Source organism: Dreissena polymorpha, chromosome 16, assembly GCF_020536995.1.
Source record: "Dreissena polymorpha isolate Duluth1 chromosome 16, UMN_Dpol_1.0, whole genome shotgun sequence".
NCBI lineage: Eukaryota > Metazoa > Mollusca > Bivalvia > Myida > Dreissenidae > Dreissena > Dreissena polymorpha.
In genome coordinates this window covers 14,494,566-14,517,104 of record NC_068370.1, presented here as the reverse complement: position 1 = coordinate 14,517,104, position 22,539 = coordinate 14,494,566, and the positions used below count along the sequence as shown (strand labels likewise).

Genomic DNA, 22,539 nt, shown 5'->3' with positions numbered 1-22,539 from the left:
TAGGCAAATGTCGGCTACATTGAAGCAAAACCCTCATAAAGGAAGTGGACGGCTTCATTGAGATCGAGAGCTTCACTAGTGCAAATGTCGGCTACGTTGAAGCAAGACCCTCATAAATGAAATGGACGGCTTCATTGAGATCCAGAGCTTCACTAAGGCAAATGTCGGCTACATTGAAGCAAAGCTCCAATAAAGGAAGTGGACGGCTATATTGAGATCCAGATCTTTACTAAGGCAAATGTCGGCTACATTGAAGCAAAACCCTCATAAAGGAAGTGGACGGCTTCATTGAGATCGAGAGCTTCACTAAGGCAAATGTCGGCTACATTGAAGCAAAACCCTCATAAAGGAAGTGGACGGCATCATTGAGATCCAGAGCTTCACTAAGGCAAATGTCGGCTACATTGAAGCAAAGCTCTCATAAAGGAAGTGGACGGCTTCATTGAGATCGAGAGCTTCACTAAGGCAAATGTCGGCAACATTTAAGCAAGACCCTCATAAAGGAAGTGGACGGCTTCATTGAGATCCAGAGCTTCACTAAGGCAAATGTCAGCTACATGTACATAGAAGCGAGAACCTCGTACAGGGAGTGGACGGCTTCATTGAGACCGAGAGCTGCACTACGCAAATGTTGGCTACATTGAAACAAGACCCTCATAAAGGAAGTGGACGGCTTCATTGAGACCCAGAGCTGCACTAAAGCAAATGTCGGCTACATTGAAGCAAAACCCTCATAAAGGAAGTCGACGGCTTCATTGAGACCCAGAGCTTCACAAAGGCAAATGTCGCCTTCGTTGAAGCAAGACTCTCATAAAGAAAGTGAAAGGCTTCATTGAGACACAGAGCTTCACATAGGCGAATGTCGGCTACATTGAAGCAAAACTACCATAAAGACAATGGACGGCTTCATAGATCTCCCGAGCTTTACTAAGGCAAATGTCGGTTACATTGAAGCCATATCCCTCATAAAGGAAGTTGACGTCATCATTGACATCAAGGGCTTTACTAAGGAATATGTCGGGTACATTGAAGCAAAACCCTCATAAAGGAAGTGGACGACTTTATTGAGATCGAGATCTTCACTAAGGCAGAGTTAGGCTTTATAAAAGTCAGACGCCACATTGAGGCTTAGTTTGGCTTCTTTAAGCAAAGAGCTTCCGGGCAGTTAGGTGGGCGTCTCTAAAGCCCGAGGCGTCAAGTCTCCCTTTCTATATATTAACAGGAAATTTATTTATTTTTGTAAACCAATCAATTGTGTATGCAAAATAGCCTGAGAAAAACAATTTGTTATTTTATATTTTATGATTTGCCTTCCAAGGGCTTCGGGGGCCCACTGGAATTTTCAACTTTGTACTTTACTACAATCGATCATTTTCGCAAAATTAACTTCAAATTAATTGAAAGTAATTAAAAAAAAAGAAAATTAAATATACATTTTTAAGAGTTCTGTATGGAAGGCATTAATCATTATTAGAGTGTGACATACTTTTTCTATTGTAAAAAGCTAACAGAACGTTTGGGGGCCATCTACCCTATTTTTCCGATGAACCATAACATAAACATTATCAGTTAGGCCAAAGGTTTTCATGTTCAAATTTGAGTTGCTTTGGAGCGTGTCTTGAGATGAGATTAACTACCATACATACCTTTTATATTTCGTCCTTTAGCCAAGTTTTTGCCACTGTCACTGGGTATACCGTTCATATATATCCTCCACGTGCCTCGGTTTGAGGACCACAGCACGCACACGTGCATCCACTGACCAGTGTTGGCCTTCACGATAGTGGTCCTGTTGTCACCGTTAACGTAGAACGCCCACCTGTTGGTGACAATATATTTGTTGAGGAGAGCCAATATGGACAGGTGCAATATATAGGAATGTACAGAAATCGCCAATCTTGTATACTTTTTATCCGATACTATGATCGTGTTTTAAGGTATGGAACATAAACACATTGGGCCATGGGAAATTGTATTTTATCTCACTTTTACAGCGAAATCGGTTGATTAAAGCCCCGTTCATTAAATTTCTGCTATAAACCACGGCAAAAAATGGCGTCATTTTTTCGACAAAATGACGTCATAAATCCAGAGAAATTATTCAGTTAAACTAATCGCCTATCTTAAGAAAAATCAACATTAAACGAGTTTTTGTCTGGTAATACATGTGTGAATCAGCTAACAGTATAACGAACAGTAACTGTAAGAGGTGTACCTTAGATGGTTATTTAAATAAATAGATCTATAAATTATGTCTAAGCACTGCATTGTCGTGTAACGATGTGTTAAAATATGAACATTCAACCGTCATGATTATTACGAGAGTCTATTTACCAATCACAATCGGTCAGTGTGAATAGTTACCTATCATAATCAGTCAGAGTTCATATCACCCATCATCATCTACCACAAGTAAATACTCACCTATCATTATCAGTCAGAGTACATCTCACACATTATCATCGCCAAGCAAGTAAATACAATGTACTCACCTATCATTATCAGTCAGAGTACACCTGACCCATCACTATCGCCCAGCAAGTAAAAACTCACCTACCATTATCAGTCAGAGTACATCTGACCCATCACTATCGCCCAGCAAGTAAAAACTCACCTATCATTATCAGTCAGAGTACATCTCGCCCATTATCATCGTCCAGCAAGTAAATACTCACCTATCATTATCAGTCAGAGTACATCTGACCCATCACTAACACCCAGCAAGTAAAAACTCACCTATCATTATCAGTCAGAGTACATCTAACCCATCATCATCGACCAGCAAGTAAATACTCACCTATCATTATCAGTCAGAGTACATCTCACCCATCATCATCGCCCATCAAGTAAATACTCACCTATTATTATCAGTCATTAGACATCTCACCAATCATCATCGACAAGCATGTAAATACTCACCTTTCATTATCAGTCATAGTACGTCTCACCCATCATCATCGACCAGCAAGTCAATACCCACATATCATTATCAGTCAGAGTACATCTCACGCATCATCATCGCCCATCAAGTCAATACTCACCTATCATTATCAGTCATAGAACATCTCACCCATCATCATCGACCAGAAAGTAAATACTCACCTATCATTATCAGTCGTAGTACATCTTACCCATCATCATCGACCAGCAAGTAAATACTCACATATCATTATCAGTTAGAGTACATCTCACCCATCATCATCGCCCAGCAAGTGAATACTCACCTATCATTATCAGTCAGAGTACGTCTCACTTATCATCATCGACCAGCAAGTAAATACCCACCTATCATTATCAGTCAGAGTACATCTCACACATTATCATCGCCCATCAAGTAAATACTCACCTATCATTATCAATCAGAGTAAAGCTTACCCATCATCTCTCCGTAAGTAAATACACACCTATCATTATCAGTCATAGTACATCTCACCCATCATAATCGCTCAGCAAGCAAGTACTCACTTATCATTATCAGTCATAGTACATCTCACCCTTCATCATCGCCAAGAAAGTAAAAACTCACCTATCATTATCAGTCAAAGTAAATCTCACCCATCATCATCGACCAGCAAGTAAACACTCACCTATCATTATCAATCAGAGTAAAGCTTACCCATCATCTCTCCGCAAGTAAATACACACCTATCATTATCAGTCATAGTACATCTCACCCATCATAATCGCTCAGCAAGTAAATACTCACTTATCATTATCAGTCATAGTACATCTCACCCATCATCATCGCCCAGCAAGTAAATACTCACCTATCATGATCAGTCATAGAACATCTCACCCATCACCATCGCCCAGCAAGTAAAAACTCATCTATCATTATCAGTCAGATTACATCTCACCCATCATTATCGCCCAGCAAATAAAAACTCACCTATTATTATCAGTCAGATTACATCTAACCCATCATTATCGACCAGCAAGTAAATATTCACCTATCATAGTCAGTCAGAGTTCATCTCACCCATCATCATCGACCAGCACGTAAATACTCACCTATAATTACAGGTATCAGTCAGAGTACATCTCACCCATTATCATCGCCCAGCAAGTAAATACTCACCTATCATTATCAGTCAGAGTACATCTGACCCATCATCATCGCCCAGCAAGTAAAAACACACCTATCATTATCAGTCAGAGTACATCTCACCGATCATCATCGCCCTTCAAGTAAATACTCACCTATAATTATCAGTCATAGTACATCTCACCCATCATCATCGACCAGCAAGTAAATACTCACCTATCGTTATCAGTCAGAGTACATCTCACCCATCATCATCGACCAGCAAGTACATACTCACATATCATTATCAGTCAGAGAACATCTCACCCATTATCATCGCCAATCAAGTAAATACTCACCTATCATTATCAGTCATAGTACATCTCACCCATCATCATCGACCAGCATGTAAATACTCACCTTTCATTATCAGTCATAGTACATCTCACCCATCATCATCGACCAGCAAGTAAATACTCACGTATCATTATCAGTTTGAGTACATATCACCCATCATCATCGCCCAGCAATTGAATACTCACCTATCATTATCAGTCAGAGTACATCTCACCCATCACTATCGCCTAGCAAGTAAAAACTCACCTATCATTATCAGTCAGACAAAATCTCACCCATCATCATCGCCCAGCAAGTAAAAACTCACCTATCATTATCAGTCAGACAAAATCTCACCCATCATCATCGCCCAGCAAGTAAAAACTCACCTATCATTATCAGTCAGACAAAATCTCACCCATCATCATCGCCCAGCAAGTAAATACTCACCTATCATTATCAGTCCGAGTAAATCTCACCCATCATAATTGCTCAGCAAGTAAATACTCACCTATCATTATCAGTTAGATAGATAGATAGATTTATTTCGGCAAGGAATGCATACAAGGGCATTTACAACATGTACAAAATATAAAATATAACATACATGAAAATAAATATACCATTACATACATACCAACACCAAGGATAACACAAAAATGGGTAAACCCATATTTCCATTGTGGTCCTTGAGTATATCTCACCCATCATAATTGCTCAGCAAGTAAATACTCACCTATCATTATCAGTCAGGGTATTTCTCACCCATCATAATCGCCCAGCAAGTAAATACTCACCTTTCATTATCAGTCAGAGTATATCTCAACCATCATAATCGCCCAGCAAGTAAATACTCATCTATCATTAAGTTAGACCTCATCTCACCAGTCATCATCGACCAGCAAGTAAATACTCACCTATCATGATCAGTCAGAGTACATCTCACCCATCATCATCAATCAGAAAGTAAATACTCACCTATCATTATATGTTAGACATCATCTCACCAGTCATCATCGACCAGCAAGAAAATACTCATCTATCATTGTCAGTTAGAGTACATCTCACCCATCACCATCGACCAGCAAGTAAATACTCACCTATCTTGGTCAGTCAGAGAACATCTCACCCATTATCATCGCTCAGCAAGTAATTACTCACCTATCATTATAAGTTAGAGTAGAGCTCACCCATCAACAGCACACAGCATGTTAATACATAAATATCATTATAAGTGAGAGTACATCTCACCCTTCAACATCATCAACCAGCAAGTTAATACTCACCTATCCTTATAAGTTAGAGTACATCTCACCCATCATCAGCAAACAGCAAGTTAATACTCGCCTATCATTATAAGTCAGAGTACATCTCACCAATCATAAGCACACAGCAAGCAAATAATCACCTATCATTATAAGTTAGAGTACATCTTACCCTTCGTCAGCCACCAGCAAGTATATACTCACCTTTCATTATCAGTCAGAGTACAGGTCAACCATTATTTTTGCACAGCAAGTAAAAACTCACCTTTCATTGTAAGTTAGAGTACATCTCACCCATCATCATCGACCAGCAAGTAAATACTCACCTATCATTAACAGTCAGAGTACAGCTCACCCATCATCATCGACCAGCAAGTAAACACTCACCTATCATTATCAGTCATAGTACATCTCACCCATTATCATCGCCCATCAAGTAAATACTCACCTATCATTATCAGTCATAGTACATCTCACCCATCATCATCGCCCATCAAGTAAATACTCACCTATCGTTATCAGTCAGAGTACATCTCACCCATCATCATCGACCAGCAAGTAAATTCTCACCTATCATTATAAGTTAGAGTACATCTTACCCTTCGTCAGCCACCAGCAAGTATATACTCACCTTTCATTATCAGTCAGAGTACAGGTCAACCATTATTTTTGCACAGCAAGTAAAAACTCACCTTTCATTGTAAGTTAGAGTACATCTCACCCATCATCATCGACCAGCAAGTAAATACTCACCTATCATTAACAGTCAGAGTACAGCTCACCCATCATCATCGACCAGCAAGTAAACACTCACCTATCATTATCAGTCATAGTACATCTCACCCATTATCATCGCCCATCAAGTAAATACTCACCTATCATTATCAGTCATAGTACATCTCACCCATCATCATCGCCCATCAAGTAAATAATCACCTATCATTATCAGTCAGAGTACATCTCACCCATCATCATCGACCAGCAAGTAAATTCTCACCTATCATTATAAGTTAGAGTACATCGCACCCTTCGTCAGCAACCAGCAAGTATATACTCACTTATTATTATCAGCCGGAGTACATCTCACCCATCATCATCGACCAGCAAGTAAATACTCACCTATCATTATCAGTCAGAGTACATCTGACCCATCATCATCGCCCAGCAAGTAAATACTCACCTTTCATTATCAGCCAGAGTACATCTCACCCATCATCATCGCCCAGCAAGTAAATACTCACCTATCATTATCAGTCCGAGTATATCTCACCCATCATCATCGCCCAGCAAGTAAAAACCCACCTATCATTATCAGTCAGAGTACATCTCACACATACTCATCGACCAGCAAGTAAATACTCACCTATCATTATAAGTAAGAGTACATCTCACCAATCATAATCGACCAGAAAGTAAATACTCACCGATCATTATCAGTCAGATTAAAACTCGTCCATCATTATCGACCAGCAAGTAAATACTCACCTACCATTATCAGTCAGAGGTACATCTCACCCGTCATCATCGACCAGCATGTAAATACTCACCTATCATTATCAGTCAGAGAATAGGTCACACATCATCATCGACCAGCAAGTAATTACTCACGTATCATTATCAGTCAGAGAAAAGGTCAACCATCATCATCGCTCAGCAAGTTAATACTCACCTATCATTATCAGTCAGAGTAAATCTCACCCATCATCATCGCCCATCAAGTAAATACTAACCTATCATTATCAGTCAGAGTACATCTCACCCATCATCATCGCCAATCAAGTAACTACTCACCTATTATTATCAGTCAGAGTACATCTCATCCATCATCATCGCCCATCAAGTAAATACTCACCTATTTTTATCAGTCAGAGTACATCTCGCCCATTATCATCGCCCAACAAGTAAATACTCACCTATCATTATCAGTCAGAGTACATCTCACCCATCACCATCGCCCAGCAAGTAAATACTCACCTATAATTATCAGTCAGAGTACATCTCACCCATCATCATCACTCAGCAAGTAAAAACAACAATGTACTCACCTATCATTATCAGTCAGAGAACATCTCACCCATCATCATCGCCCAGCAAGTAAATACTCACCTTTCATTATCAGTCGGAGTACATCTCGCCCATTATCATCGTCCAGCAAGTAAATACTCACCTATCATTATCAGTCAGAGTACATCGCACCCATCATTATCGCTCAGCAAGTAAAAACTCACCTGTCATTATCAGTCAGAGAAAAGGTCACCCATCATCATCGACCAGCAATCAGCCATTCATAATCGGTCCGAGTAAATACTCAGCCAACATAATCGGTTACAGTGAAAACTCGCCCTTCATAATCGGTTAGAGAGAATACTCACCCAACATAATCACTCAGAGTGAATACTCAACGAACATAATTGGTCAGTGAATTCAATACTCACCTGACAAAATCAACCAGAGTGAAAACTCACCGAATATAATCGGTCAGAATGAATACTCATCCTTCATTATCGGTAAGATAGAATACTCGTTCTTCATAATCGGTTGGAGTAAATACAAACCCAACATTATCGGTCAAATTTAATACTGACCCGACATAATCGGTCAAAGTGAATACTCACCCTTCATAATCGGCCAGAGTGAATGCTCACCCAACATAATCGATCAGAGAAAATACTCAACCGCCATAATCAGTCACAGTGACTACAAACCCAACATAAGCGGTCAGAGTGAATACTCACCAAACAGCATCGGTCAGAGTGAATACTCGCCCAACATGACCGGTCAGAGAAATTACTCAACCGCCATAGTCAGTCACAGTGACTACAAACCCAACATAATCGGTCAGAATGAATACTAACCAGACAGAATCGGTCATAGTAAATACCCTACCAACTTCATCGGTCAGAGTAAAAACCCAAACAACATAATCGGTCAGAGAAAATACTCAACCAATATTATCGGTCAGAGTGAATACTGAACCATCATAATCGGTAGATGTGAATACTCACCCAACATAATCGGTCAGAGTACATACTCACCCATCATAGTTGGTCAGCGTGAACACATTGTCGCCCTCCACGTTGGCATACGAGAAGGCGGTGCCCTGGTTCGTGCTGTCGTCTGTCTTCATCCAGAAGCAGACGGTAACGGCGGTCAGGTCTTGCTTGATTGTCGTCAGAGCGTAGTCCGTCGTACTGGCCGTACGCGGGAAATCCAGCTGGAAGTTCGGGTCGATGTCTGCAGCAGAAGACATAGGTCGGTATAAGTTCTTGTTTTGGTTGAATGTACAATAGTTCATTGAAAGGACATGTTAACAGATTGTTTTGTACTTTTGATATATGTAATTTGACATAAATGTATTAACTTTCAGTTTACATCCAGAAAAGATAGTTAATATAAGATATCAAAAATGCAAAATAATATAAAGTCTGTTGTGCCAAAAAAATATTTGTTTACGAATCGCGGTTTGGATATTTATCTTCTTTTTTTTACATAATTAATTTCTTAACGGCATTTACCTGTTTTTTAGACCCGAAGCGACGCTGTATTTTATATACATTGTACCCGGTATTCCGTAATATTGTTTACATATAAATGAAAATACGCATGCTATTTGTTACTTAAGAATCAAAGAAGTAATAATAACATGCCATTTACTTCTCAGTACACAACACTCGTTGATAGGTTGACCTAAATTGCTTAAATGTATATCGGGCACCATGAATTGTCTCCTGTTGCCATCGCCCTCAGAATATTTGTGACTAATAGCGGGTTTATTTTTATGTCAACGTTTTATTGTCTTACTTCTAACGAGGAATGTTAAATAAAATATATTAATCTTCCAGTGGTATCATAATTTTTTTTTTAAACGTCAATGATTTTCAAAATGACTAAGTTTACTCCGATAATTACACTTTTAATCGTATTTGTTACAAAACAAATCGGCACAGAAAAGTGGCGGTCCCCAATATAATGTACGGCCTTAAATACGGGCGCAACCTCCTTTTTGCGATGCATTGATAAATGAGCCAATGCTACTTCCGAGGTGGCGCTAAGGACCGGATGTTATTAAATGTCACGGATAATTTTACATAGTGAGTACGTTTTATATGTTTTTACAACATATTTCGCATTATTTTTAAAATCGGGCAACGTAGTGCGATTCAGTGAAGATTTATTCATCCACACATGTACAGAAACATATAAATAATAAAAACCCATTTGGAAACGTGATGATCTTTTTAAGTTGTGGCCTGGTAAAGATTTCAACATATAATCGATGTATTTGGCCTGTCTGACGAGCAAATTTCCACCCAATTAAATCACTAATAACTTCAAACCATTGCTTTGAACATGTATAAGTTTTCAAATGCACAAAGACATTGGCTTCTTGTTGATCTAATACATAATTTGGTGTTTTCCAAAGGAGATGAAGCCAATGCCAAGGTGGTGGCGGTAGTGACAGAAGGTGACGCCAGTGCACTACTTTAGCTATTTTAATTTTCGATGCCGACCATAAACTTTTTGTTTCGTATTTCAGGTTGAGTGTTCAATCTTTTTTCTTAATTCGATCATAATGAAATATGATTAAAAACATAAAGTCTATATCGTTATGAAGAAACATGTGTGCAAAGAGATTTTTAAATTTATGTTATTAAATATATTACAAAACTGGAAAGAAGCTTAAGTCACGGAGTGTAATCTAGAGTCCGTGCTTAAGTATAATAAACAAAAGGTAACGATTAAAGCCGAAGCTATCATACTTTTGCAGATATTAGTAGGAACGAATGGCATACATGTATGTGAGCCTATTTAAGATTCGTTGACCTTTGCTTTTAGTAAATTAAGCAATTTTAATTAGGGACAAAACTCCGCGTTTCAAGAAGAAGTAATATCTTTTTTTTAACTTCGTCAATTTTGTTTTTGTGTAAACACATTTGTTGTAGAGAACATATTTTGAGAATGTTGAAATTTTAATTATTGGATTTATTGTATATAACATATTTTGGATTTACATCGTACAATATGTTGTTTTTTCTGATTATTGACCTCTTGGTTAACTTACTTACTTTACAATTGAGTTGGTTACTTATATATTCACATATTCAAATCTTGTTTTTGATAGAAAGTGTATATGTTCTGTATAGATTTGGGTTGAAGTATTTACGTTGAATAATAAAAAGGAATATAAAAAAGGAACAATATTCATCAAAATTTTAGAAATGTGATGATACATAAATCGTGCATTGCGCCACCTCATGTCCTTAGCTCCACCTCCTTGGCATTAGCTCCATCTCCATCCATTTGGAAAAACACAAAATCATCTAAATAGATATGCAAGATGTCAATGTGTCTGTGCATGCAGTAACTAGTATATGTTGAACCCAATCGTTTGATGTCGTTCGCGAATTAATCGGGTGGACTTTTGCTCGTCACACAGCCACAATACATTGATATGCTTTCAAAAACTCCGCCATGTCGCAAGTCATTAATGTCCTAACGTTTCTAAATTGGTTGTGGTTGTATGTTTATGTACATTTGTTGATGAATAAATCTTCCATATAAAAACCTACTCACCCTAAAGAATTATCCGTGAAATTTCAAAACATCCGGTCCTTAACGCCAACTCGGAAATAGCATTGGCTCATTTATTAATGCATCGCAAAATAAGATGGCGCCCTTGATAAACGGCCTTGATTAATACCTGTTTTATATAAATAAGTTTTCGACTGTGCAGCAGAAAATTTGTTATTACATCAAAATACAATTCTTGACATCCCGTTCAAGAGACAACCCTTAGATTTAAAGTAAACCTAGCACACTGCACCTCATCCACTTTCTAAATGGCTTGAAATCGTACAATGCATGCGTTAAACCATAAAGCCGAGAGGGCATACAAACGCAATAACAATAGAAATACGTACTCTGGTCGCAGTTACGTCCTTTTTTGGCAGTGGGACATATGCACTTGTAGTCGTTCACAAGGTCCTGGCAAGTTGCCGGAGCAGCGCAGGGTCCGCTGGCGCACTCGTCCTTGTTGATCTCGCAGTTCTCTCCATCGTAACCCGGAGGACAGTCGCAACTGAAGGGAGAGAGAGACATATGTTTGTTAAGTGTCTAGCCGACATGACACTTTCCGTCTGCAGTGTTTTTATGATGAGAAAAGAGTTCATTTAAATAGAAAATAGCATACAAACGGACAGTGTAGTTAGAACTTTTGAAAAAGGCCCATCCCAACGCATGCCACCCAATAACTTATCACCGCGTGCTAGTGTCATCAAACAAACGACATGTTTCCGCCAACAGTGGATTTACGATAAAAAGTCTGCTTTGAAATAGACCCTTTGAAGCACAAATTGTGATTTGACACATCCTTGAAATGGTGGAGAAAAACATAAAACCGAAAATCGTCGTCCCGGATAAGCCCGCGCGTACCTCTCAAACTGATCCGAACCTGCATTATCGTGTTTAGTTTTACTCGCCTTCAAACATGACCATGTCCAGACACAATTGTTAATGTTACATTTGTTTAGTCATATTTGTATGGTCGGTGTTTCATTAACAGTTGACTATAAGTAGATGTGACGAGTTATATAAAGTACAAGTGATAAAAAACGATCGCGAATGCTGTTTATGACAAATAAATCAGACACATCTTAATACTAGTATATGGAACACCACGAAGCCACTACGTAACTTACGTGTATCCGTCTACGTCATCGACGCACGTGGCGTCGTTCTTACAGGGTCCGCTGGCACAGTCGTCGTCGTCGATCTCACACTGCTCTCCTCGGAGGCCCGGCGGACAGTCGCAGCGGTAGCCGCCAACGCCATCCAGGCACGTTCCGCCATTAAGACACGGCGACGACACACACTCATCGATGTTCGTCTCGCATAGAACGCCTGTACAACGGAAGGGACTTAGAATAGGTATTGAAGAGTATGGGACGCCAAAACTGAGAGTCGTGAAAATATACGTTGTTAAATAATTGTAAAGCGTTGCAAATATAAAATGAACAATATGGGATCTTAAAAATCATTACCTGGTTCACAAAGTGGCAAAATGAAAGTTATTATTCAGTGTCATTGATTCCGAAAAGAATATATGCATTATTGAAAGAAGCAAAATAACACTGTTGAATTATAGTTCGGCAATATTTTTGTTTAAAGATATGACCGTCAATGAAGAAAGACGCAATATAAGGCACTTTACATCGATAACTTGGACAATATATGCATTGCTAACGTACTAGTACACGCTTGGACAATATGTGCATTGCTAACGTACTAGTACACTAAAGATATGACCGTCAATGAAGAAAGACACAATGTAAGGCACGTTATATCGATAACTTGGACAATATGTACATTGCCAACGTGCTAGTACACGCTGGTCATCCGGATCCTTAGATAATGGATGACACTTTCCACATTGACGTGGACAATATGTGCATTGCTAACGTACTAGTACACGCTTGGACAATATGTGCATTGTTAACGTACTAGTACACGCTGGTCTTCCGGATCCTTCGATAATGGATGGCACTTTCCGCTTTGGCGTGATTTTTATTTAGAAGAGACTTCTTTCAAACGAAAACAAAAAAAAATAAAGCGGAAAGTGTCCTCCCTGGTTAGCCTGTGCGGACTGAAAAAGCTTATTTGGGACGACTCTTTACGCACATGCATTAAGCCCGTTTTTTCCGAGTGCGCTACTCATATGTATAGCGTTACCCGTGTAACCATTGACACAACTACACGTATAGCCGTCCAGCTGATCCACGCAGACGCCGCCATTCAAGCAGACGATCTCTGAGCAGTCATCAATGTCAGTCTCGCACTTCTTTCCTGAAAACAAAGTTCGCAATGTTGACTACTCGAAAAACACTGTGTGCGTTTCCCTTCTGGGAGACTTAGGTTTTGTCCAACAATTTGTAAGCAAGTTGATTGGATTATAAAATAGCGTGCTGGTTATTCCCACTGAACTACTTACCGTTGGTTAAAATGTTTAACTAAGCCACTCGCAACTGGGCATTGTGCGTGTTATATAAGTGAGTATATCTCTACGAACAGCAGCTTACATGCATATGACAATATTCTTCTTATTTTTTTTTCACAATAAACAGTTTCGTCGATATAGAGAAACGGTCATTTTAATATCTACATCATTATTATTCTCTCAAGTGATTAAATAGAATACCGAAAATGTTTGTTCGAAAATATTAACTATCATATTGAATGTCTGCATTAGTATCTTTATCTAGGGTAATTGAATCCAACACACAATAAAGTGCGCTACTACACAGTATGAAAGTCAGAGTGTTTCCTCTCACCGGTGTATCCCAGTGCACAATGACACAGGTAGTCCCCCAGAGCGTCCTCGCACGTGCCCCCGTGTAGACACGGGTTGACGTCACACTCGTTAAACTCCGTGTCACAGTGCACACCTGCAAGAACATAGGGCAGTGCATGTCTATTATCGCTGTGATAACGCAGTGTATCCTCACTTGAAAGGGAGAAAACTGAATATATACGAGTGCAAGCGGGATTCAAAGATCGGTGCATTAATTATCGACCTTGCTATTCACATCATTATTTTCTCACTACACTGAAGTGCAATCATAGCATACAAAAACGTTTGGTTAACTAACAAGAGATTTCATAATAAACATACGACTGATAAGTTAATGATTGAAAAAGAAACACCTGACGAGCTCGATACAGTTGTGAAACGTCGGGAATTCCAGCAGACCGAATTACATGACATAAACATATTTCTACACCTAAACCAAGGCGACACAACAATCAACTCCGCTAGCCCCTCACCTCCGAATCCCTCGCAGCATTTGCACTCGAAACCCTGGCCGCTCGGCGCCGGGCTGCAGGTTGCGTTGTTCTTGCACGGCATGGAGAAGCAGTCATCAAACGCCAGTTCGGCCTGCGGCGCCTCACTCACTTCCGGTGGAGCGACGTCTTGCGGGTAGTCCGATGGCGCTACTGGCAAGAGACAAAACGGGTGTTATAACATGGTAATGTATTGGCCATGAGAGCTGGACGGAAACTGCGTTCAATCGTCAGGGTCTGGATAAAATAAATCCTAAGGAAAATATTAACTTAATTTGTTTTCACTGAACATCAAAAAATGAATCTCCTTTGCAAAATCAAACGTGTCCGCTTTCAAAATGTAACGATATCAATTCTTGTTGAAATGCTTACATCTTTAAAACACTTTTATGTATAAAGAATTCTTTTACATGAATAGGCCTTAGACTTCGACTTTTTGAATCTTGAAGGCCACGAAAAGATTTGAATTTGTAATATAAACGTACAATCAAACGAAATATCAAATTTAATAAGACGTCATGGAGATGTGCAGTATTGCGTTCTACATTTATATACGTGAATTATGAACGTCTTCCAAAATTAGTAAAATAACATGATAAAACAAAAAGGCAATTTTATATCAACCTGCATGCAGCTAGAACGTTAACAGACATACAATGTAAGTTTACTCTAGTTCGTGGAAATATTTTGTTGAAACTTTCTGACAACATAGAAAATGTATATTTATTAAACCGTCAAAATAATACTTGATAAAGAATATTTAGAATATTTAGATGTAATTATGAAGCTATTGTCTACGAAATGCCGAGACAACCATCATGCGCACTTCCACACTGCATGAAGTCCGAGGCTCCGTCACTGAACGTATCCGCTCCTCCTGGGCACTTGATACACGCGGACTTCCCAGGCTTGGATTGGAATGTGCCCCGGGGACAGGGCCAGCACGGCTCTACTCCGGTCTTTGACACGTAACCCACGGAACATTTTTCTGCAATACAAGCGAAGATGTTTGCCCGTTCTTGAAGGTATATTTTAAGAGCAAGAAAAGATCCACGACAAAATTCCTCTTTGCATCGTTTTCAATTAATGTTTCAAGTTCACGAATAGAATCATTTAGACAGTCAGATTTATTTGTTGTGTTTTTTGTGAGCAAATCATCACCCGCTGTATAGTGCTGGAATGCATTGAACATTAAGGCAAAAAAATTGACACGCTTACGTTAACTAAACAAAATCATTAAATATAAATCTGAAAACGCCTCTAGCAATCCACTGAACCACAGTTATGTACTTCTAACGATCATAAGGGCTTGCGTACATTTGAAACAAATTATCACAAATGCTATTATTTTCATTCTAATACAACTTTTTAATCAACAAAGCATTAGTAAAATAAGCTTAATCGACACGAAGTGTGAGAATGTGTGTGTATGTACAGTGGCTCGAAACAGTACGACATGGCAATACGCTTTAGAAAACGTACCTTTGCATTTGACCTGCATTGGTCAAAGTACGCTTTCCTTTGCATGCATGCGCTAAACGTACCCAGTACATGGTATTTTTGCCATCATGGACCCATGACGCCCCGTCACAGAGTTGTTCAATGTTTGAGACACCTCACGCAGCACTTGTCCATACCAGCACTGGTAGTTACTGCGGTCATCGTACGCTTTACCATTTTACAACGCTCTAAATGAACTTCAGAAAACATACCTTTACATTCGTTGTGGTCCATGACGCCTCGTCGTAAGGTGATGTACTGTTTGGGACACCTCTCACATTCCGCCTGCCCGTACCGGTCCTGATAGTAACCGCGGCGGCAGGTCTCACACGGCTCCACCGTCATGTTTGAGAAGGTTCCCGGCAGACACAGCGCTGGGGGCAGAATGGCAAACCTTAATTGATGTTCAAGGTACTAACTGTACATGGCATTCAATATAATGTGTTGTCATCAAACATGTTGTTGGCAAGCTACGAATTGGAGTTCAACGTACACAAGCCGTACATGAAAATATATCATTTAAATTATACATGACAATAAACGGAAAGCGAATCACATCGGGAAAAAGACATAGTCTTATAAATAAGACGTTTTTAACAAATTAAACGCTATTTGTCTTATGAATCGACTAAATTCGCTTGGGACAAAAGATCCCATATAAAAGAAGCCCAATAGTGTACTAGTTTTGTTTAAAGATGTATGGATGTATAGATATATAATTACCAAACAATACTTTTCAATTTTAAGTTTTGCGACACGTGCAAGCATTCGGTTTTAGACCTCAGTCTAAAGCAGTCGTATGAAATAGAAGTTGACAGACATAGCAACTGACAAGGTAAAAACAAAACGATGGAACAATAACTACGGAGGTTAGACTTGAAATTACGCTGAAATGTAATCTGCGAGACGACCCATATTCGACGCTTATCAACACATACTCGTGCAGTTGTGCTGACTGACGGCAAATGGTTCCATGGTGGAGGTGTTTTCGGGGCAGTACAAGCACGACACTTGACCAGCCAGGTGCTGGAACGTTCCCAGGGGGCATCCTTCGCACTCAAGGGAAACGATGTTGAAGAACGTACCAATTGGACACTTGGCTGACATGAGAACAATGTTTACATGGATATTCGGAGATTAAATACCGGAAAGGATGTTGTTTTCGGATTACTTAATAAATAAACTCATGCATTAATTATGTGTTTAAAACAACACACTTTTTATGAATGTTTATCAGTTAAATATTTGCATACTACTATTGCAAGCACTTAAGAGTATGCAGATAAAGTATTTAGACAGAACGTTATGTAGTAAATAAGATGCATATACACTTACTATACGCATATATTTACAGATATATAGTAGTGGGATATTATATTATCTGAATTGTAATCATAACTAATAAAACAATATAATGACTGGCACGGCATCATTTAACCGACATACCGCATGACCTTCCTTTCTGGACACTTCCTGTCTCGCACGTGAACACGGGCGCCTCCCGGAGATCGAACCCCTGTAGACTTAGCGGCTGACCATCCACTTCCAGGTCAAGGTCTCCGCGGCGCGCGTCCTTCACCATCGTCGTCCTGATGTTGTCGAACACCACCAATAGCTTCTGTTGTAGCGCAGAGACTTCCGGCGCGCCGGCGCCTGTGTTATCTTTCACCTTGCCTTGTGGGATGGGAAGGGTTAAAAATGATACGTTAAAAAACAACAGAGCGAAACAATAAATTGGTTTAAACAGACATCTAATAAAAAAAAATGTGTTCAATGCAGTTAATCAATTTAACGGTTAAGTGAATTTGTGCATTATAACAAATGCAAATTAAAGATGCATTTAATTTTATCAAACGGTTTGCAGCGTTCTGTTAATACAAGTTTGAACAACGAATTCGTTCGTATCGGTCCCTCATATATGAAGCCATATACACGGTAGGAACCGATAAGGAGGTAAAATTGCATACAAAAAGAAAATGCATATTTCTTCGCATACCTGCCAGATTGTACGTAAAGGTCACGGTTGCATTGAGGGTCTCGTATTCTTCATGCTCCTCGTCCAGCGTCTCTCGCTTTGCACGTGACACATGTAGAACAGACCGCTTTTCGCGGCCCAGAACGATATACACTCCGTCAACTGAAAGTTACGCGTATAACAAAAGAAATATTAAATATAGTCACTCGTAATCTCCATTTGCAGAAATTATACGTAATGTTTTTGCCTATATTTCAATTTGTTCATGCTAGTTTTACACGAATTAAATCAGACCATAACCGTAAGCTTCAATAGAGTAAAATCGCGTCTAGTACGAAATCTGATTTATTCTTTGTAACGTCCAGTACGGTAACGGATTTATTCTTCGTAACGTCCAGTACGGAAACTGATTTATTCTTCGTAACGTCCAGTACGAAAACTGATTCATTCTTTGTAACGTCCAGTACAAAAATTGATTTATTCTTCGTCACGTCCAGTACGGAAACAGATTTATTCTTCATGACGGGACTTAAATATATTTATGCATAAAGGTCAATGCAAGGTAAATATTTACGAGTTTTATCAGCAATGATGCATAGTAGTATAGACTGTACGTAGCATCGTTAAAGTCACATACTTTAAGTGTTATACTTTATCAGTTTAGTTAACTTATATCACATTTGAGAGTATTTCTAATATTATGTATTTTTAATGCTAATATGTCATTGTGTACCTAGAACCATAAGTGCCGTACCGAATTCTACTCCTTACCTTTGTTTTCTCGACATATGGTCTCCAGTTCCCGGATGGAGCAATCCAAACTTTCCTCACACATCTCATTGATCTGGGGACAGAAATCAGCTGATACGAAAATGGGTCTTATGCCATATGCCGTGACCGTAGCTCCAAACCAGCCTGCGCATTCATGCAGTCTGGTCTGGGGCCATCCTGTCCGCTAATTAGATCAGTGCATGTGTGTGTATTTCGAAGTCTTTGAGACCCTTCCGCGCCTGATGTTGTATTTTATGAGGACCAGGAGTATTTCCCAGCAGTCCTACCTCATTAACTATTTGACTCGCGAAAAGTGGGACGAAATTTGTATTATAGCTGCAATTTCCAGCATTTTAAGTGAAAGTATTTTTTTATTTTCGAGTGGTGCTGTAAAGGGACGCCGGATTTCCTGGAGAAAATCCCAGCCTGTCCGTTATGGGGACTACCAACCAAACTCACGTGCTACCTGGAACAGGCATCTTACGCGGGTCGCCAAGGTGAGAAGCGCGTGTACTAACCACTGCGCTAGCCAGACAACCACCATAGTACAATAGTTATGAATGTAATGTAATGTAATAGCAATGCACGAACTATTGCTATTGAAATGTGTATAAAAATATGCGTTCGAAAACCATCAGAGGCACTTTCGGAAAAATATCGGCATTGAACACATTTTGTTAATGCTTTCATCAATATGACAGTGTTACGTGATACATATCTCCAGAAAAGAATTCGAATTATTTTACAAATGGCTATATCAAAGGAGGAAAAGCCGTCGATATGGCCCTTGTAACAAATCAGGCGTACGTACACGTTTTGATATTTTCCTCTCGAAATCCTTCTCCAGCTGCGTGAGTTCGATCTTCTCTTGACAGGCCACGAGGCCGGCAAAGGTGAAGGATGCAGGCTGGATGATCTCGTTAGACAGCTCCAGTACTGTAACCATGGAAACGAGACGTGATTATAACTCATGGGGATGGGTTTATAATTATTATTGCAAATGTATGCTATGTATCATGCAGATATGCAAAGATTTGTTCCAAACTCGTACAGCTTTAAGCGCATAAAGTAGAATATTATACATGTTTATTGAGGTTTTAGCACAATTTCAACCGATTATCTTATTAACAAAATGATATGCATCGTGTACTTCATTTCATTGTCATTGATGTTATGTCGGAACTTTTATATACATTACAAGCAATTTATGTAAGAAAATACGTTTCAAAAATTAAGAACATGTGCCTTTAAAACAGACTAAAACATTCAATATTAAAGCGTGACATTGACCTTTAGTTGTTGCGACCGGTCTATCATTTAGGTCTCATTTTGCAAAACAGTTAAACCAATTTCCTTTCAAATGATAAAGGGGACATACAAACATTCAACCTTCAAGTTCGACCCTGGCATAGAGCTGGCATAATAGCCAATGCCTTCATTGCATCGCCTCTATGACCTAAACATGTGAGACTAATGGACTTAAATACGAGGCTCGAATAGTGGACTACCAAATGAGGTTTAAAACTTGATCTGACCCATATGAAAGGCCCATTCATTCTGCATATTGTTTCAATAACTGCATCATTTGTGCCATGCAGCATTACAATCCTTGAAATAGCACAGTGGTTGTTGTGATCCAAAAACATTCAAGTTGTGAATGTGACCTTGACCTACAGTCGACATCAACGGCATGGGCCTCCGCACATCATTTCAATACCCTCATCGCTTTAACCAAGTGTCGTGACAGCCCTTCAAATAATATAGTGAATATGGAGCGACCTTCATTCCAATCATTCCACATATATATAATACTTGACGTGGACTAAACATGAATGCTCGAATAGTTTTCTTCAATTCTGACCTTACACTTGAATCAGTTACTAAAGTAGCCTCAATGAGTTAAACTTTCAGGCGTGTTGCACGAAAATCGCTCAAGAGGAATAGGGAATAAGGTGAGTACACAAAATGAAATATTTTACCTTGAAATGTTCCGTTGAATTTAGGTGGTTGAAATTAATATATGTATGTTGTACAGCGTCAGAATTACATTCACATGTGAGCCAAAGCCATAACATAGCACAATAATAATATAGCGGACACGCACATGTTACGGACTGAGAATATCACAGACGTAAGAATTTATTCATATAAACATAACCACGCTTAAATACAGTGGATGAACACAGCTCCATACCCGAGCAGTCTGAGACGGGCATCGTATCGCGCGGCTCCCACACGTTGTCGAAGGCGCACGTGTATTGGCGCGCGGGCGTGACCGCGAAGTCATATCCGGGCCTGCACGTGAACATGCAGACGACTCCCTGGCTGTCCTCGTAGCACGTGCGATTACCGTTCAGAGGCACGGGCGGGTACTCGCATGGATGAGCTTAATGAACAATTTAAAATAGAGATAATCGGTGTTTTTTTTATAAACCATGAACAAATACTCGTAGTGAGACTATGCAATTAATTAGATTTCCAAATCCGGAACGCAGCAGTGTAGTTTTCATATCCCTGGTAAAACATATAAAGGATGCTGATTCGATATATATATATATGCTTGCCGGTAGTTCACTTTGAAACCGTAATCGAAATGTAGTCATTAAAACGGTTGAACGTGAAATAGAATGCCATTGCGAATCAATAAAATTATATAAAATCTAACGGTGTGAACCATAGGCGTACATGCATACAGAAAATAATTTACATTTAATAAGTTTCATGAGAGCTTTGGTGGAGATAAAACATATATCTAATGGTTATTTGTTTATGGTTTCATTGAGTGACCATCTCTGGTTCATCCATACCGCTCTCACTTACGTATAACATTTATCCTCACTGTGCAGTTGTTGCTGTTCCCGCTCGGGTCGTACGCGATATATTGTACTTCCGTGATTCCCAGAGGAAAAAGTCCTGGGGCGTGGGAGCGTCGGATGCGCAGCTCTTGTCCGGAGTTGTCGCTGAAGAGCGGCTCCTCCCACGTCACTTCCGTGTACACGTCCGCGGACACGAGCGGCAGAGGATGAAAGCAGCGGTCTACCGTGGGCTTCTGGCGATCTGCAATGTCATACAGGGTCGTTTCATATCAACTAAATCAACTACACCGTAATTTACAAATCAACATGTTTAGCTTTTTATACGAGTTCTGTTGTTTCTATTTATGTTCTGGTGTCTTCTTTTTTAAAAGTGAGAGAGGCCTTAAAGCGATTGACGTAAAGTCATATGGAAGAAGGGTCGTTGGAACACGAAATTGTGTCAATTATCTAGCTCATGTTTAATTGTATACACATGTATACATGTACCTTGTAAAATAAATGTTTGCTTAACGTAAGCATTGTATAATCCATCATATTTTTACTTTCGATTTTAAAGTATTTTCCTTACAAAGATAATTTAAAGAATTTATTTCTTATTTTAGCAAACCTTTGACCACTATATAGAAGTGGCATTCGGCCTTGTTCTTGTTCAGATCCTCGGCTATGTAAGTCACCTGGGTGGTGCCTATAGGGAACTTTTCCGGGGGCATAACGGCAGGATGTGACGTCAAGATCGGCAAGTACCCGGAGTTGTCCACCGCGAGGGGCACCTACAGTTGGCAACGGGCCCGGATGGTGTTTTTATTATTTTCGGTCATTGGTTGCAAGTGAGATATAATACCTCAGTACTGGTTCAACAGGAGCGTTTAAGGCACACATGCACGACTTATTTTAGTAGCTTACTTTGAATGAAATAAACTGTGTAAAACTTAAGTGTGTTAAATGTTATCTAAAGTATTTTGAAAAGACTATCGCCAATATAACAACATAATTAAACAAAAAAGCTGGTGTCAA

General features: G+C 39.4%; 1 protein-coding gene across 2 annotated transcripts in view; it reads right to left on the bottom strand.

The window, feature by feature from the left end:
- LOC127862234 (sushi, von Willebrand factor type A, EGF and pentraxin domain-containing protein 1-like) overlaps positions 1-22,539 on the bottom strand; it is a 44,804-nt gene that overhangs the window by 11,934 nt on the left and 10,331 nt on the right. Inside the window, exons 10-26 of one of the 2 annotated variants that reach the window (XM_052401276.1) lie at positions 22,133-22,295; positions 21,530-21,766; positions 20,904-21,095; positions 19,521-19,645; positions 18,710-18,782; positions 17,960-18,100; positions 17,410-17,637; positions 16,902-17,063; positions 16,176-16,337; positions 15,290-15,451; positions 14,446-14,616; positions 13,953-14,066; positions 13,354-13,467; positions 12,324-12,525; positions 11,547-11,704; positions 8,661-8,859; positions 1,647-1,819 (exon numbers count right to left, since the gene is read on the bottom strand). In XM_052401276.1, coding sequence (XP_052257236.1) covers positions 1,647-1,819; positions 8,661-8,859; positions 11,547-11,704; positions 12,324-12,525; positions 13,354-13,467; positions 13,953-14,066; positions 14,446-14,616; positions 15,290-15,451; positions 16,176-16,337; positions 16,902-17,063; positions 17,410-17,637; positions 17,960-18,100; positions 18,710-18,782; positions 19,521-19,645; positions 20,904-21,095; positions 21,530-21,766; positions 22,133-22,295 — 2,776 coding nt within the window. The remainder of the gene's footprint in view (positions 1-1,646; positions 1,820-8,660; positions 8,860-11,546; positions 11,705-12,323; positions 12,526-13,353; positions 13,468-13,952; positions 14,067-14,445; positions 14,617-15,289; positions 15,452-16,175; positions 16,338-16,901; positions 17,064-17,409; positions 17,638-17,959; positions 18,101-18,709; positions 18,783-19,520; positions 19,646-20,903; positions 21,096-21,529; positions 21,767-22,132; positions 22,296-22,539) is intronic. The other variant, XM_052401277.1, reaches the window with a different exon arrangement.